Raw genomic sequence first — 13234 nt, 5'->3', positions numbered from 1 at the left:
TCAGAATAAGAATGTAACTTTCTTGTCAGGAACCCCCTATGTTTCTAGCATCTTGGTAGGGTCCCACCATATAATTAATTATAAGTAAAAACCTGCCTTTTGCCTAAAATAGATTTATTCCTCCAGAGGGGAGCTACACAGTAGTCCTGAGCTGAGGCTTTCCTGAATGTAAAACTTCAAGTAGAGAAAATATTAATAGAGGCTTAAAGAGAGAAGAGATCCGATATTTAAAAACCTGGAAAACTAAGCAGTTTCTCATAGTAAAATGACTATAAGAAAACTAAAGAAGAGGAGCAACATGCTGGCATCCAGGCTGGACTCACACATTGCACGGGACCTACTGCAGTTCAGGTACCATGAGCTGGAATAGATTTCAATGTTTTGAAGCTCACGAGGCCACTGATACTTTTGTATTGTGAAGTGGACTGTCGCATCATACTGTGCAAGGGAAAAACTGTTCAAGTCCAGCTTGGCAAGTCATTAATCTCACAGCAAAAATCTGCCGAGTACCAGGCCAGCATCACACATGGATCAGAAAGTCTCCTTCAGAAGTTTAGCCCCACATGTGGTCTCTCATTTGGAACCCTTCTTTGTTCTTGGTTATTTTATTCGTAGAATCCTTTGTTGCTATAGATTTTGTTGGCTACTTCTCATAAACAAACTCCTTAAAGATCATACTTCTATTTAGGACAGCAAGGGCTCCACTACCTTCCTACACTGGCATTTTTTGCTTACAAGGAAAGTCTAATCATAATAGTAATTAGCATTTAACTACTACCCAGAAAAGAAAACTCCTGGCACAGTATTTTAACCATCAATCACAATGTAATTTCTACTAGTTTTAGAGGTTTTTGTTCATGATAGCTGTTTTAATGGTGTGAGTATAAGTTTGACAGCTTAAGAAAGAAAGACCTTTCAAAAGTGATCCAAACTCCCAATTTATAAATTTCAAATTATTCATTTCAAGACTGCTTTTAAAAACAAAACTATTGGCAGTATCTGTTCAAATGTTTAAAAACGAGCTTTTACCCTTTTGCTTGATGAGATAAAGGTATGCAAAATTTCTTTAAAATTTGTTATTATCTGCTCCTAATGTAGCAAGGAAGACGCAGTCATAGTCAACTGGCAACATTTTTCATCTTGTAACAGCATTTAAGTATTCAAACAACTCCCCTTTGTTCTTAAGATATACCATGAGCTGAAATTCAAGTAAAAAGATATCAAAATTCATTTTCCTTCCCAATGGTTTATGTAGAAGAATGAAAGCTGTTTTTTCTTTCACTTGAGGGCAACACATACCAAAGGACAAACACACAGGAATCTTCACAAATGTAACATTGTTCCAGAACGCTGCCTTCTCTTATAGATGATGTAAAGTGAGAAAGGCATTCAGTATAAATATTAAATAATTAAATAAAATTAAATTGTTCATATAAATAAATAAATATGGTCAATAATAGACTTCTACAGCTCAGTTGAACGCCTTTTGATTAGCACTGTAGGGTTGATGTCATCTAGACTGGAGTGGGAGGCACTGGCATTGATGGTGGCTGTTTTGGTAGGCGGTGGATCCTGCACATTGAATGACGTGAACGGGCAGCCCTTCACGTTATTGCAGATGAGAGACTGAAATGAGGCAGTGTTGATGATCTTAAAACCCACTTCTCCTCCAAAAGTGCTGGGCTTCCAGTATTGAGGAGAACAGATGGGATTACCCATAAGTCCTTTCAAAGAGAATGGTGCTCCAAGTTCTACCATGGTCTCCCCAAAGATAGCGTCTGGACGAGGCTTTTCTACCAGCAGAGCAGGATACAGCTCCATGGCATCGATGTCGCTGTAGAGGGCTTTCAACTCTGCAGCCATTTCCTTCTCTCCTGGAAGGTAAAGAAGATAGAGATGCAGGTATTTATCAAACTGGGAGAAGGTGAAAATAGTTCCAGGTGTTGAGCGCCGCGGGCTTTCCCCTGCTCAGTAGCCCTCTGCCACTCCCACGCCTCTCCCTCAGTAAACCGAATCTTTTCCTATTATCAGAAGAAGAGGGAGATAGTTTATCCCATCATTCAATTCTCTCTCACCTCCCTTCTCCCATTTAATCCTTGATCCTTCCTGAGGTTTCAGAAACCATCTCTCACCTGTAAGTTCCTCAAATGATGTGTAAGGCTTCAGGGAGAAACGTTTGCGGTATTCATTGAGAGGCTGGTATCTCATCTGTCTGCTCTGGTCAATGGAGGCCTTTGCCACGGCTTGTACTGCAATGGGAACATTCCGGCCCCCAGCAACCTGAGGACAGAGAACAATACAATGGGATCCTTAGATATACATCTGTGGCCCTACGTCTTCACCTCATCAACTCCAGTCTGTAACGAACTTGCCTTTTCATGATTATTAAAACATACGTTTATAGACAAGTCTGAATAGTAACTTCTGCAATCTACCAGATGATTGAAAGCTTTTCAAAAATACTAGTTTTAAGACAGACACATATCATTATTTGATTGATAACTGTAGACTTAAAACAATAGTCTTTTGAAAACCTTCCGGGCTTCACGCTTCAAGAGCCAATAGAACATCTGGCCATCCTTTTAGTAAAGGGAAAAATTAACTTTATGATGGAAAATCCTGAAGCTACCCACCAGCCTATTCTTGCTTTTCAGGAACAATCCTTACCCGGCCAGCGATCTGTCTGGTGAATGACTCCACGAACTGGGTGAGTCCATGTTCAATGAGGATGGAGTTGTTGTAGAGGAACTGTTTGAAGTTGTATTCCTGGTCCTCGATGTGGAAGGAGTCGGGCAGCAGGGGGTGCCAGTGGTAGAGTGTGTTGAATTCAGCGGCGATGCGGTTCTGATACTGGAACTGCTGGTTGAAAAGCAGCTCTGGGTCAAACTGGAGTTTGAAGTGGTAACCGCTCAGGTGCTGCACATAGTCTTCGATCACGATCTTGATAGTCTCTCCTGTTGTGAAACACAGAGGGTTTATTTCCCTTCCTATCAAACGGTAGGTATGTTAACCAGCCACGTTCACTCTCCCTGTTCAGAGGAATGAGTCAAAACGTAGCAAATGAGGTTTTCCCTTTCTTGGGGAGATGGTCTTATTCACGTCTCTTGCTCACCTATCAGAATGAGCCTGCTGGTCTGGAATAACCGCTCATCATCCCACTCAGGATGCTCCTGTTTGAGCACATCACACACTCGGTTGTGTTCCCGCAGCCAGATTGTAGCATACATCATCAGACCAGGTACCAGGCCAAAGACTTCCTGCCCCACAGCAAACCGTAGGTGCTCAGGGATGTGAGGGGGGTAGATCATCTCCACCTGAGTGTCTTTGACCGTGGGAGGGTACATCTCTCCATCAATGACCTAAACCACAACAGTAATAACAACAGAGAGTTAAACACATACACACACACACACACACACACACACACACACACACAACCAGTTAACAGTTTTAAAATGTAAGTCTAAATGGCTGTTGACAATTCATGAAATTTAAGGAAAATACCTGATATTTCAATTTTCCATCCTTGAAAAGGCGCAGTTTATGTTGTCTGTCTAGAGTTTCACCGTAAATATGATTTAAGTCCACCTAGAAAATTATGGAGAAATTTCAATTTATTGATTTTGTACTATCACTTGTTATTAAATTTTGATCATTTAGTTGCCATTAAAATGCAACAAATAGTTTTTAAAGATTTATTTTATTTTTATATGTGTGGTGTTTTCCTATATGTACATAGGTATGTATATCGTATGCATGCCTGGTACCCAAAGAGGTTAGAGGAAGGCATCAAATCCCCTAGAACTAGCTGGAGTTGTAGTTACTTGTGAACTACTGCATGGGTTTTGGGAACTTATGATGGATCCTCTGCAAAAGCAACAAGTGTTCTTAAACACCAGGTAATCCCAAGCCCCACAAATAACTTCTTCATAGCCACAAAATTCTAAAATAATTTGTCTACCAGAGCTACAAGCCTGTTTGTCTCTTCATGTTGAATGATACTTGTATCCAATATTAAATATACCACATGATTCATTATAATCATGATAGTTATTTTTATATTACTTAAAGCAGCATGAGGGCACATTTTTTTTGGAGGGCTGGGCCTCTTCCTCAGTGGCATAGCTAGTGGCCCCAATGCTACCAATATTATTTATTTGTTTATTGACTTGTGGACGGTATAGAATTTTCATAGTCGAGATTTTTAAACTAGAAAGGTAAGGAAAATCACATTAGAATACTTCTGTGCATGCCTGTTTATTTTCACTAAACGGGTAAATGGTAACGGACCACTCTATTATGGCTTTAGTAGGCATGACATATGTATTAAACAATGCGTGTGATTTGTTTGGCATGGCAAGATGTCAGCATTTCCTAAGGATTTGCTTTAATTCTGAGTTAAGCCTACTTACTCCATGGCCCAGTCCTCGGGTGAACCCAGGTCCCCGCTTCTGGTCTGTCTTGAAAAACTGGTGAGTGAAGTGCTGGGCAAAGAATGCAAACATCATGTTTGTGCCTTGGGGATCAGGGATGAACTTTCTCCTTAGAAGAACTTTTTCCAGAACTTCTTTTGAATCAGGAAGCTCCTTGTTTCCTAAAACAGGAAAACTCTAATGTAAAAAAACCCATTCACACATCTGTTCAAGCAGACAGATGACTGTCCAATTCATTCCTCACTTATCGCCTAGAAGAGCATCATGACATCAATGGAATGGTTTTGCTTTAAGGCACAGTATCATGCTTGTACCTCAGGCTGGACTGAAATTCACTCTCTAGCCCAAGTTGCCCTTGAGTTTATTGGTGAGCCTTTACCTTAGAGATTACAGGTAATGAGCAATCTTGCCAAGGCTATAAATTCAAGGTCTGAGAGATTGGGGGAGCAACTTATTGAATAGTTTTATCAATTTTAGGTATCAATCCTATTTAGCACAATATACTAATGTTAAGACATTGTATCAAAATGAAGATTTGCTTTTATAGAATAGATTTACCCTGTGGGTAACAATACCAAAGCCCAAACCATTACAACTTTAAATCCAGGGCACTCTGAGGTCACCTTTTGTAGGTACACATCTGACCCTCACTGCAGCTGCTGCATCTCTGCTGCATCTCTATTTCTTTGCACTCACCCTTCACACCCATGGGAGTTGGGCAGTCATCAGCTACTGGAGGAAGAGCCCTGGTGTAGTAGGAGAGGTTGGAGAAGGCTTCCCAGCTTTTGTAACCATAATGCACATTGTAAGTTGGTGGACTGTCAATCAAATGTGATCTGGCTGGAATTTGAAAGAAAAAAAAATTGTTAGCCCTCATATGAAAAAGCAAAATAAAACAAAATAAGAGAATGTCACCCATCATTGTGCAATGTGGCGAGTCCAGAGATTGAGTTTCAATCCAGACAAAGATACCCTGCTTTACAATGACTACACTTTAAAGGGCAACTGAAAATGCATCTTCAATAAACCTTAAGCGTTATGGGCCAGGACTTTATGCTCCAGTAGTCTTGATTTTTCAGGTAGCACCCACTCCCTGTTCCATAGCAGATGACCGGTACAGTCAGGCATGGACCTCACTTAGAACTGTAGAAAGTCATTTTCTTTCCCTTCTGACCCAAACCCTAATCAACCATTTGTTTGAAAGGGCGCTGTGTGTTCAGAACAAGTCTGTGAGGGCCATGTGTAGTCAATAAACAAGTGAACCAATGCTTCCTCCATAGGAATGAAGGTTGTGGGTTGTAACTAGGATGCAGACCACTGCCTCACATGACAATATTTTAGACATTTCGGGGAGGGGGGGGGAGACAGAATAGAAAAGGTGTATCTGAAGCCATTTTGAGAAGCTTGTGGATATTTCTTTGGGTTGGGCTTCCAGCACATATTTTTGCTGGAGGATGCTGGAAACAGGGCATGTTTGTACTTACATGTCAACACGTATCTCATGATTGAACTTCGCAGGAAGGGAATGTTGTTTACAATGTTCCAGACTCCCTTGAAGTGGGTCAGGATGTAGTGTACTGTGTTTGGGGTGGGTTTCAGCAGCAATTTGATTCTTGTTAGAAACTCAGCTGGAGAGGCAGAAAGCAGAAGGGAGAGCTGAATCAGTGCCCATCATAGAACACAGATCTACACAACGATGCTTAACTGTGGCCCCATGCCAAAGGAAGAACCCCCAGGGAAAAAACTTACGGATAGTACAGTTTTCACCGTAGAATCCTGTCCTGGTGCAATCACAGTTGTACTGGTCAAATCCTACGCTCATACATATACCGCGGTTTTGACATGGGTTGGAACAGCAAGGATTTGCTACATTAAAAAAAATAAGAGAGCCTGTCAGTCATTCTTGGTCATCCTCATCTTAAGGATTAAAATTGTGTTACTAATTAGGGGTCAACTTTACAATGATAAGTTTGAGAAAGACACAAGTAGTCCCAGAAAAAGATGAAGATGGAGAAGAAGAAGAAGAAGAAGAAGAAGAAGAAGAAGAAGAAGAAGAAGAAGAAGAAGAAGAAGCCTGTTTCATCAGATAGCAGTTTTCTATTCCTAAACAAGAAAGGCAGAGGGCCTAACTTCATAGCTAACACTACTAACGTTTTCACAGTAACCTCTTAGATGTTCAAATTAGAATTGTTAAGTAGCGCTTTCAAAATTAAAATGATTTGATCTGGTACATCTTTCAAAATTCAGTGTAAAGAAAACCAAAGTAAAACAGTTAACATTTAGCATTTTGAATATCTTTTTTAAAGTGTATTCTGGACTTTTTCTATGGGCAGAAAAGCACCGGCATGTATTTAAAGTAATTCCTCCTATTCAGCCACCCGCACACGCTTCACAAGTATTGATCAGATCCCATCTTACCATAAGGACAACTTGCAAGCTATTATAGCTATTGGTTTTTAGCTAGCGAGAGTGGCTCTCGGCTCTGTTGGGTAAATTGGCTTAAAACCTGAGGGCGGGTGGCAAAAATCAGGCCACCCTTGCAGTTTCTGCGGACCCAAGTGGTCCAGGCGCTTTGCCACTGCACAGCTCCCCGACTCTGAGAACAGGGGTCTGAACTAGAGGAGTTGGCATCGCCTGGGGACGCAAGGTCACTTACCAGCATGGCTGAGCGCCAGAAAGGCGCAGAGCAGCACAGCTCGGACAAGCATCGCGGAGGTGGAGGCGGTAGCAGCGGCTGCGGCGGTGGCGGTGGAGCAGGCAGGACTCAGCGCTGAGGTCTTCCTGGGCAGATTCTTGTTACTCCTGAAGCTATTGCGCCGCAGTTTGACAACTGGCTGCTAACAGGGGAGAACCTCGCTTTTAAGTGTGTAAAGTGCCCCCCCTCCCGTGACGTGGTGGTGGTGACTGTGTCTTTCCGCCTCGTCTTTCCCCAACCCCCAACAGCTTTCCCCCATCTCCGCTTCACCGAATTGCGCAAGGCCAGTGGGGGCAGGGTTTTTACCCACGCAAAGGAGAGACGAGCGAAGCCGGGAAGTTGCCCTCGGCTGCCCCAGGTGGTGCCAAGAGAACTGCGCCACCTTCTTGCATCCTTGCAAGTGCCTCCTGTGCTTCGCTTTGCCCGCGCACGCTGGCTCTGTTGGGGAACCCTGGCTTTTTCTCAGTCCCCACGCCATGCTCCAGATAGGGACCGAGGAGCCAGGGACGTCACAGCTTCCTATACCGGGATCTGAGGTCCCAACCCAGGGAATCCCCGCTCGCCACCCCGCCCCCGCCCGGTACCCCCTCCCAAGTAGGGCACAACCTTAAGTGCATGCTGTTCGGAGCGCGCATGCAGCTAGAATTGTATTTAATTCATTCAATTTTTAATGAAACGAGACTGCTGCTGTCAGAGTCCACATCTGTTCTGGTGGAATTAGGGTAAAGTGTCTCACAGTACTGACCCTCAGGCTCCTTAGTCCTAGCCAGCCCCTGACACCAGCATTTCCCAGAGACAGATGCTGAGCTCCACTCTGAATGCTAAGAGCCCACAGCATTGCTTTAAGGTATTTTCTCCCCTCCGGCTGTTTGGTCAATAACTCTTTCCACAGTACATACCACTAAAAAAAAAAGTTCGTTTTTCAAAATGTACTTTTTTTTTCTTTTTCTGTCCACGTTTTCAAGGTGTATTATGGTAACGGATCAAAACATAATGCCTTAAAAAACCCACTTCATTCTGAAACATTGTTTAATAAGAAATTAATTGCATAGAAAGGTGATTTTTTACAGTTTTGAATGTCATTCTGCTATTCTGCTGTGTTTGGTCCAGGACGTATATGAGGATGGAATAGTGAAAAACTAGCAAAATAAGAAAGAGAGGAAACTACAAATTTCATAAACATTCTTTGCATGTATGGAGAAAGAGATGACACAAAATCTGAAATTAAGCTATATTCTCAGGAAAGTTAAGTCAGGAACATGGTTTGAAGCAGGCTGGGCAATCCACAAGTGCGCTGCTCAAAACAAAACAAACAAAAAGTGTAAGGAGAAAAAAATACAACAATAAAACTCGTAGGAAACTATACCAAACACCTTAATCTGTGGAAATCTTGCATAAAATAAAAATGAAAATCATGGAAATTTTGTTCAACTGCTTGCTTCATGTGCCTACTAATTTGAATCTACATGAGACATAGTGACTAAAATTCCATGTCACCCAGGGCCTTTGTTCTAGTCATGTTTAATCACTCCATCTATGGCACTCCCAAATTTTTTGCAGTGATTACTGTGTGAAATTCCAACTAAACGCACAGACTGTTTCCTTTTTGGTAATTTCTGTGAGTAGTTCTTGTTTTCTGTTTCATTTTAAATGAGTGGATTGCACGTGCTCCAACTGTGAGTCTATTAGAGCTTTCAATACGAACTTCAGCTAGGAACCATAGGAAAACCCACCCTCCAACTCTCGACGGTGCACTCAGATCTTACAGTGTGATCTTGACTTGACTTTGGACATCCCTCTCACCCTGTCCTCTTCGGATATTAGTTGTATACATACTATATTGAAGAGTATATTCTGATGTTTGAGAAGAAATTATGACAAAGGGGGGAGGGGGGAAGAACAGCGGATGGTGGCGCTAGCCTTTAATGCCAGCACTCAGGAAGCAGAAGAAAGCAGATCTCTGAGGCCTGCCTAGACTATAGAGCAAGTTTCAGGACAGCCACGTTTACACAGAGAGATCCTGTCTCTGAAAACCAAAAACAAATGAATGAATAAATAAATAAATAAAACAATTAACTAATTAAAAAAGGAAAAAGAAAAGATTATGAATTTAAAAATGAGAGAAAAACAGGACATAGAGAATAATTACCTTAAGACCACTAAGGATTTAAAGACATTGGAGCACAATTCTATTGGAAACCTGATTAAAGCATCTGTATGGTTCATTAGGTTCAGTTGGACCTTAGGACAAAAGTAGTTTTGAAATGATGTCCAGATAAGGATGTAAGGGAAGATTATCTTGTAATTGATTGCTTCTGACAAGTCTGAGATGCTGGAGTACCATATAGCGGTACAGTTTGAATGCTGATCACAAAGGGATATTAAATGTCCCAAACCAAATCAAGATGTTTCAACGTGTTTCAGATGGCAAAACACAATGGTAACAGTGCCCCTTCATAAGATTTTTATTATGTAGCAACAATAGACATAAACTGTGCAGAAATTTAGTGTTCTCTGTACACTTAGGTACATATATGTGTTTGTTGTACAAAATATACTTTGTTAGTGTCTGAATATTTTGGAGAAATCCCCGCCCCCAAGAAAAATACGGGAAACATATTAATATCTTTTGAGAACATTCTGTTACATTTTACTGCCCTCTTCTGCTATTTGAATAATCAGCAACCTTTTCGCTAAGATGCTAGGCAGATTGTTCAGCAGATTTTAGCTCTAGTTTTCAATGTTCTTATATAAGCACACATGTGTGTTCATATTAGATTTAGAGTTCACACATACACTGGAAATAATGAAAATTTTTGGTTTTAGGGTTTTTTTTTTCTGTTTTGTTTTATTTTTCAAGATAGGGTTTCTCTGTGTAGCCCTGGCCATCATGGAACTTGCTCTGTACACCAGGCTGGCCTTGAACTCAGAGATTTGCCTACCTCTGTCTCATGCATGTTGGGATTAAAGGTGTGCACCACCACCACCTGGCTAATAAATGACATATTCATTAATTCAAGCAAAGGATCATTCATAACAAATCCACAAAGAATTATGTAGATTAAAAGTAAAAGAAAAGATATATCATGTTATTAATCTAGGAAAGCTAGGATAGTCCTATTTATCTTTAGAGAGAGTAAGCATTCTTTAGAGCAAGGAAAATTAGAAGAATAAAGAGGTGTGCAGCATTTGATAGCACAGTGAACTCTTCAAAAAGGTACAGTTGCCCTTACATACCCTGAAAAGTACACAGAGCATCGATATACATGAGGCCAAAATAAATAAAACTGCAGGGCAAAAGAGATGATGGGGACTTCAATACTTCATTGTCATGGATGGACAGATCTATCTGGAAGATAGTCATAAAGGAAGATATGAAGTCAGTAGAACTACAAGTCAACTAAACATGATTAACATCTGAGGCGGTTTCAACCAAAGGCAGCACTATAAACACTCTTCTAAGTAATGTGGAACATATATTAAGATGAACCACATTCTAGCTTATAAAACACACCTTAACACACTTAAAAAAAAATAATAACCATACAATGTATATTCTCAGGCAATGGCTAAACTAATTTAAAATATGAATCACCAATGAGACTAAAATAGGCATAATAATGCATGCCTATTATCCTAGTATTTAGGAGGTAGAGATAGGAGGATCAGGGCTTCAAGGACATCATTGACTACATAGAGAGTTTGAGTCTTATCTACAAGGGACCCTACCAACCCTCCCCCCAACCAAAAAAAAAAAAAAAAAAAAAAAAAAAAAAAAAAAAAAAAAAAAAAAAAAGAAGGAAGAAAAGAAGAAGGGGGAGGAGGGAGAGGAGGAGGTCAAGAACGGGAAAGAGAAATCACCGATATCTGGAAAATCCCCAAATACTTGGATATCACAAGATACATTTTAATAATGTAGGGCTCAAAGAGGAAGTCCAAAGGATATTAAAAAATATTTTGAGTCAAATGAAAGTATAACTTGAAATGTTTAGAATTCGGGAAAAGCAGCACTGAGGGTTCCAGCACGAACGCATGGGTGAGAGAAGAGGACTGAAAGCTCAAACTTCAAGGCTGCAGCTTCGTCAGAGTAGATAGAAAGAGCAATCAGATTCAAAGCAGACAGAACAGAGGCAACAGACGTGTGAGCAGATACCAGTGAAACTGGAACCAGGAACAAACAGAAGCTACCTTTGAAAGCCTAATAAAATCGGTGTCCCTAGCCAGTCCATCCAGGAGGAAATAAGACAGAAATTACCCTAATCACAAAGACCTCAGGAAGATGAAGCTGTCACTACAGAAAGAGTGGGCATTAGGAGGATAATAAAAATGCACTATGAACAAGAGAAACAGGGACAGAGGACTGCTGTAAGTTAGAGGCCAGCCTGATCTACATAGGGAGTTCAAGGCAGCCAAGGTTATATGGAAAGCTCTCTACCAAACAGCAAAAGTAGATATACTAGTAAAAATTACTGTTCACAGGCTTTATGGTTTCAATTGTATGTACCAATTTCTTCTTTCCCTAGCTACCCTCTTTCAGTGTATATGGTGTATGTGTGTGGTGTCTAAATGAGTGTGCACCTCCTTCCTGCATGCAATTAGAGGTCAAAACTCGTAACTGTCTTCCTGTATTGGAGGTCAGAGCAGGATAGAAATGCCATTTTCCATTGTGCTCCCCTTGTTGCCTTAAAATAGGGTATTTTACTGAATGAAAAGCATGCTTTCTGGTCTAGGTTGACTGGTCAATGAGTTCTTGGGTCCTCCTGTCTCTGTCTCCCAATGCTAGGGTTACTGGTACTTGTAATCATATCCATTTTTTTTATGTGGGATTTTTTATGTGGTCCTCATACTTGCTAAATGATCATCTTTATCCACCATGTCATCTCTCCAGCCCTTGGACCAATTACACACACACACACACACACACCAACACACACACACACACCAACACACACACACAGAGAGAGAGAGAGAGAGAGAGAGAGAGAGAGAGAGAGAGAGAGAGAGAGAGAGAGAGAGAGACACACTATATATATATAGTGTGTGTATTTATTTATTTGTTTGTTTATTTATTTAATGTGTATGGCTTTTGTCTGCATGTTTCCCTGTATACTACATGCATGATTGTTGCCTGTGAAGGCCAGAAGAGACAATTATGCTCCCCAGAACTGTAGTTACAGAAATTAGTGAGCTGCTCTGTATATACAGGGAATTGAATATGGGGCTCACTAGAAGAGCAGTCAGTACTTTTAACCACTGAACCATTTCTGTAGCTCTATGTACCAACTTTTTGAGCCCAAATCCTAGAAAATCTCATATAAGAAGAGATCACTCCAAGCTGGGTTTTATGTATTAAAATTTTTGAATCAATGATGACCCTGCCAAAGAGAAAGAATCAGGCTTTATGGGCTTGTTGGTGAGCCCTGCTAAACTATTAAAGAACCTGTATCACTTCTCCCCAATCTTCATGAGAAAATGGAAATAGAGGTGTGTGGCGGAATACTTGAACCCATTGTGAACCCCGATATTGAGAACTGAAAGAAACCCCTGTTTTTAATTGTGGTATGTCTTATCTCTGACGGTGGAGATTTCTGTCAGTGTTGGAGAAACTCATCCATAGAGAAACTAAAATATTTAGTGCCTGTTGTTAAAATCAAGACTGTACTGGATATAATAAAGGACAGAAGAGCTACAACAGATGAAACAAAGAATCTTGCAGGAAAGATGAGAAAACAAGTATTTTGGCAAACTGCTATAAATGGTCAGAGACTAAAGCTAAAAATACAAATAAATGGCATTGAAATTGAAGACTTAGTAGACACAACAGCAGATGTAACAATAATTTTACCCAAATCTTGGCATCCAGATTGGCCTCTTCAGGAGGTAAATATTCAGCTTCTAGGAATTGAAACTTATTTCAGATGAGACAAAGTGCAAGATGGGTGGAGTGTATAGCCAGAAAGACAAATAAGAAAATTAAAGCCATATGTGGTTAATAAAGCCATGAATTTATGGGGATGGGTTTTGTTGTACCACTGGAATACACAGATTAACATTCCTCTAATCTTAGAAACAAACCATAAAATAAAGAACCCTTCTGAGAAAAATA

The 13234-nt window shown here is 40.6% G+C and overlaps 1 protein-coding gene across 1 annotated transcript; it reads right to left on the bottom strand.

The window, feature by feature from the left end:
• Nucleotides 1-1016: 1016 nt before the first annotated feature.
• Nucleotides 1017-7237, bottom strand: Ptgs2 (prostaglandin-endoperoxide synthase 2). Its single transcript, XM_051147541.1, has 10 exons — nt 7090-7237; nt 6183-6299; nt 5918-6061; nt 5130-5273; nt 4413-4594; nt 3505-3588; nt 3113-3359; nt 2668-2954; nt 2133-2280; nt 1017-1874 (listed from the first exon to the last, which is right to left on the bottom strand). The coding sequence occupies exons 1-10, from the start codon at nt 7139-7141 to the stop codon at nt 1465-1467; spliced, it is 1815 nt and encodes a 604-aa protein (XP_051003498.1). The 5' UTR covers nt 7142-7237; the 3' UTR covers nt 1017-1464.
• Nucleotides 7238-13234: the final 5997 nt, after the last annotated feature.

This window comes from Acomys russatus, chromosome 6 (assembly GCF_903995435.1).
Source record: "Acomys russatus chromosome 6, mAcoRus1.1, whole genome shotgun sequence".
Lineage (NCBI taxonomy): Eukaryota > Metazoa > Chordata > Mammalia > Rodentia > Muridae > Acomys > Acomys russatus.
Note: the sequence above shows the minus strand (reverse complement) of the source record. Positions and strands in the feature narration are given on the sequence as shown.

Excerpts from the sequence above, each read along its gene's own strand:
- Ptgs2 (XM_051147541.1), bottom strand. The coding sequence starts at position 7,141 with ATGCTTGTCCGAGCTGTGCTGCTCTGCGCCTTTCTGGCGCTCAGCCAT. Across the intron at positions 5,274-5,917 it reads CATGAGATACGTGTTGACAT|CCAGATCACATTTGATTGAC; the intron begins GTAAGTACAAAC and ends TTCAAATTCCAG. Across the intron at positions 1,875-2,132 it reads ATCATTTGAGGAACTTACAG|GAGAGAAGGAAATGGCTGCA; the intron begins GTGAGAGATGGT and ends TTTACCTTCCAG.